At 41.8% G+C, this 3,582-nt stretch overlaps 1 protein-coding gene across 1 annotated transcript in view; it reads left to right on the forward strand.

Moving 5' to 3' along the window:
• Positions 1-12: 12 nt before the first annotated feature.
• The window catches only part of LOC122542163 (ferritin heavy chain, oocyte isoform-like), a 9,178-nt gene continuing 5,608 nt past the window's right edge, over positions 13-3,582 (forward strand). The window contains exon 1 of the mRNA XM_043679582.1: positions 13-81. Coding sequence (XP_043535517.1) covers positions 13-81 — 69 coding nt within the window. The remainder of the gene's footprint in view (positions 82-3,582) is intronic.

A 3,582-nucleotide genomic window follows, 5' to 3' on the forward strand; every position in this document is an offset into this window, starting at 1 on the left:
AGAGCTCTGCAGATGGAGAAGGATGTGAACCAGAGCCTGCTGGATCTGCACAAACTCTCCTCTGGCCACACGGACCCTCATGTGAGTTTCTCATGTTGAAGCACTTCATGTGCTCGGTTCAGTTGGAATGGTTGCTCTGAGCTTAATCAAAAGGTGTCTATTTCTGAAAAGCCTTGTTCATGTCTCAATTCCATGGGCCTCTGTGGTAAACATTAACCCCATGATCTGGGATCTGATACTGTTTTATCTTTCCAATAGATCAAATTGAAATTGCATCTGTCTCTTCCTCCTGGACTGGAGGATGGTCAGTTTTGTTGGGTTTTTTTTAAAAAATAAAATCCTTCTTCCCAGCTGTGTGACTTCCTGGAGAGGCACCACTTGGATGAGCAAGTGAAGATGATCAAGAAGCTGGGAGATCACATCACCAACCTGAAGAGACTGGGAGCCCCTGAGAATGGCCTGGGAGAGTACCTGTTTGACAGGCTCACCCTGGGGGAGAGTGACTGAACTGACTGACTGCAGGGAGTGAGCTGTTTGAGTAAAATGGAGAAAAGATCTTTTGGCGTATCTGAGACCTGGGCACTACTGTGACTATGCATAAACTGTAAATAAACTGCTCCATATAGGACTAAGTATGGCCTCATTTTGGATTCCTTCCCCATAACACCAGGTTTGAAATGGTACAGCAACTTTGAGGCATAATTTAGTGCACTGGGAGTTCTCTCCTTGATCTTAACATTCAACGTTAACGTCAATCTCATCCCTTGACGTGATCAGTAGTTGTCACTAACGGGCATGTCATGAAATACTGACCTTGACTTTACAAACTGCTTTGTGTGGTTTTATGGGAGCACAGCAAAACAAACAGGGAATCTCATGGAAAAGACTGCCAAGCCTGGAGTAAACAGGTTGGCTCAGTGGGGTCACAATAGTCAAAAAAGCTGATTAATGCTTACTCTGTGGGCGTTTGGTGAACCTCAGGCTTGTTCCCAGGTAGTTCAGTACAAGGTTCTCTTTCCTTCTCCAGCCACACTGGCAACTCTCTCTGCTAGAAAGACGTGCCCTGTTACAATTAAAATGCTGTTCTTTAATTTTTGAAGGTGAACTATTTTGTGGCTTGTTCTTGGTGTATCTGCCCTTTTATGGTACAAGTGGTCAGGTTCAGATCTGTGAACCCAGGCCTCTGCCTCGAGAGGTCAGAGCATTACTGTGCCAGGAATGCCCTTAGAAAGCTAACTGCTGGGAACGAAATGTTGTTTGTTGGCCCCTTCTCTGGTTTGTTCAGAGCCCCAGCTGCTAAATGCAACCCCTTAGTTGACCAGGAATAAGCTTCTACTGGCCTCATGAAAGAAAATTTAACTCTGCTTAGAAATAAACATCTTATTGCTTGGATAAGATTGTCAAATCTTCTGATTTGAGCTCCATTCACATCTTGGAGTGATATGATTCCCTGTTGAGTTGTATTCTCTGGTCATGTCCCTACACAAAGTGGATTCTTCCTTTAAATCTGAAGGAAATAATGATTTCACCTTACCTTGCCCTAAATGCATTCTGAAACTAGTTTTTAAACAAGACGGTAGCTGCAACTGTCTCCCATTGGCACAGTTCAAGAGTGGATGATGTTTAACAAAAATGAGAATCCATCTTTCCATGTTGTTCTGTATCTCTCCCTGTCCCATTCCATCCTCTAGATGCAAAGCTTTGTTCTGCAGGTGTAACTATCCAGTACCCGAGATCATTTAGGACTTTGAGAAATGTGATGCGTTTGACATTCTGCCTTTTGTCATCTGTCCCAAACTGTTTACAAACATTTCAGAAATGCAGATATCTTGCTTTCATAATAGGCCAAAAGCCTATGGAGGGAGAAAAATGCTGCTTACTAGTTTAAGGTTTGTAAAATCCATCACCATTTCCATGTTGCAGAGTTCTTACTGATGAATCTTGGTCAGACTTACTGTAGCCCAACAGAGATTGGACTTTGGGGAAAGCCTTTCAGATGAGGATTGGGGCATAATTCAGGGATACCACAATAGTGAGAAGACCAACTTATCATGGGAGATTGGCAGAATCTATTCACTTACAGTAGAAGAGACAGATGAGAAGTCAGATCAGAGAATAAGCTACATAGCAGAAACCAAGACTCAATGCTATGAAACGAAGAAAACTTATTGGCATAAATAGTGCCTACCTAGTTTTTTTAAAAAAAAACTATCTGAAAAACAATAGCTTGTTTAAGAATGGGATATCTACAAGAGACTTCTGTACCACTTGCCTGCCTTTTCTGGAGTTAACCTGACTGTATTTGCTGCTTTTCTCTCTTCCTATACCTGCCATCTATCAAACCTCCAACTCTTGTAAATTTCTCATTACATGGATCGGTTGGAGTAGCAATTAGAGACAATCTGATAAGATTTGCAAACAAAGACACTTACTGCACAACCCATCAGTAACAATGGAGACTCTCCCCAAACTCCCACATTTGCCAGGAAGAGTACCCCACTCTACAAAAGGCCATCTTTGCACCTTCACAATCTACAGACCCAGAAAATAGCACTGTCTTATTGTTCCATAAAAACACTGCTCCAGGCTAACCTAGTCCTTATGGAATATACTTTTAAAATTTAATCAAGGGGAAACTATCTCTTCAAGAAAGATCTGACTTGACTCACTACTAGATATTTACAGCAAGGTTGTACCCCAACACTATGCACTTATCTGATCCTGTGCTGTGAGGTCTCCCACACAGGTTTGGCTAAAGTCAGCTGTTAATTTTGGTGGTGTCAACTTTTCCAAGACACACATTTTTTGTCCAGAGATATTTGAAATCAAACAGCAAAGGCAGTAACTGTGCAAATTCACTCTAGTGTCAGACATCATGCAGAGGCTGGTGTGTGTATGGAATGAGCCATCAGAGGAAGTGCTGGAGGCTGGTACAATTGCAACACTTAAAAGGCATCTGGATGCGTATCTGAATAGGAAGGGTCGAGAGGGATATGGGCCAAGTGCTGATAAACGAGACTAGATTAGGTTTGGATATCAGATCGGCATGGACGAATTATTTCTGTGCTGTACACCTCTATGACACTATACTAGCTATTTCCATAAGTAGCACATCATCATTAGATACAGAGCAGCAAAGGGTCAAAAGTATTTCATGAGCTAAAGCAACTTGCAATTGAAGAATCATCCAGTTTATTCCTAGATAATCCAACCAATACATTTTGGTGAGTAACAATTCCTGTCCATGCACAAGCCAGCAAGTGTTACTGTATTACAGTTAGAGTTAAGGTCAGGATTATCAGATCATATACTATGGATGAAAAATACTATTTGCAATCCACAATAGTGCAACTACTTGGTCCAGGAGGCATACCATGTAAGGTTAAGGGTATAATACAAGCAACTCTGCAACACAAATAAAGAAGAAAATGTAGACACGTTTCACACTTGAATATTCACTTGTGAATGAAGGTCTTAAACATAGAGTCATAGAGATGAACAGCATGGAAACAGACCCTTCGGTCCAACCTGTCCATGCCAACCAGATATCCCAACCCAATCTAGTCCCACCTGCCAGCACCC

The sequence above is a fragment of the Chiloscyllium plagiosum genome, chromosome 39 (assembly GCF_004010195.1).
Source record: "Chiloscyllium plagiosum isolate BGI_BamShark_2017 chromosome 39, ASM401019v2, whole genome shotgun sequence".
NCBI classification, from domain to species: Eukaryota; Metazoa; Chordata; class Chondrichthyes; order Orectolobiformes; family Hemiscylliidae; genus Chiloscyllium; species Chiloscyllium plagiosum.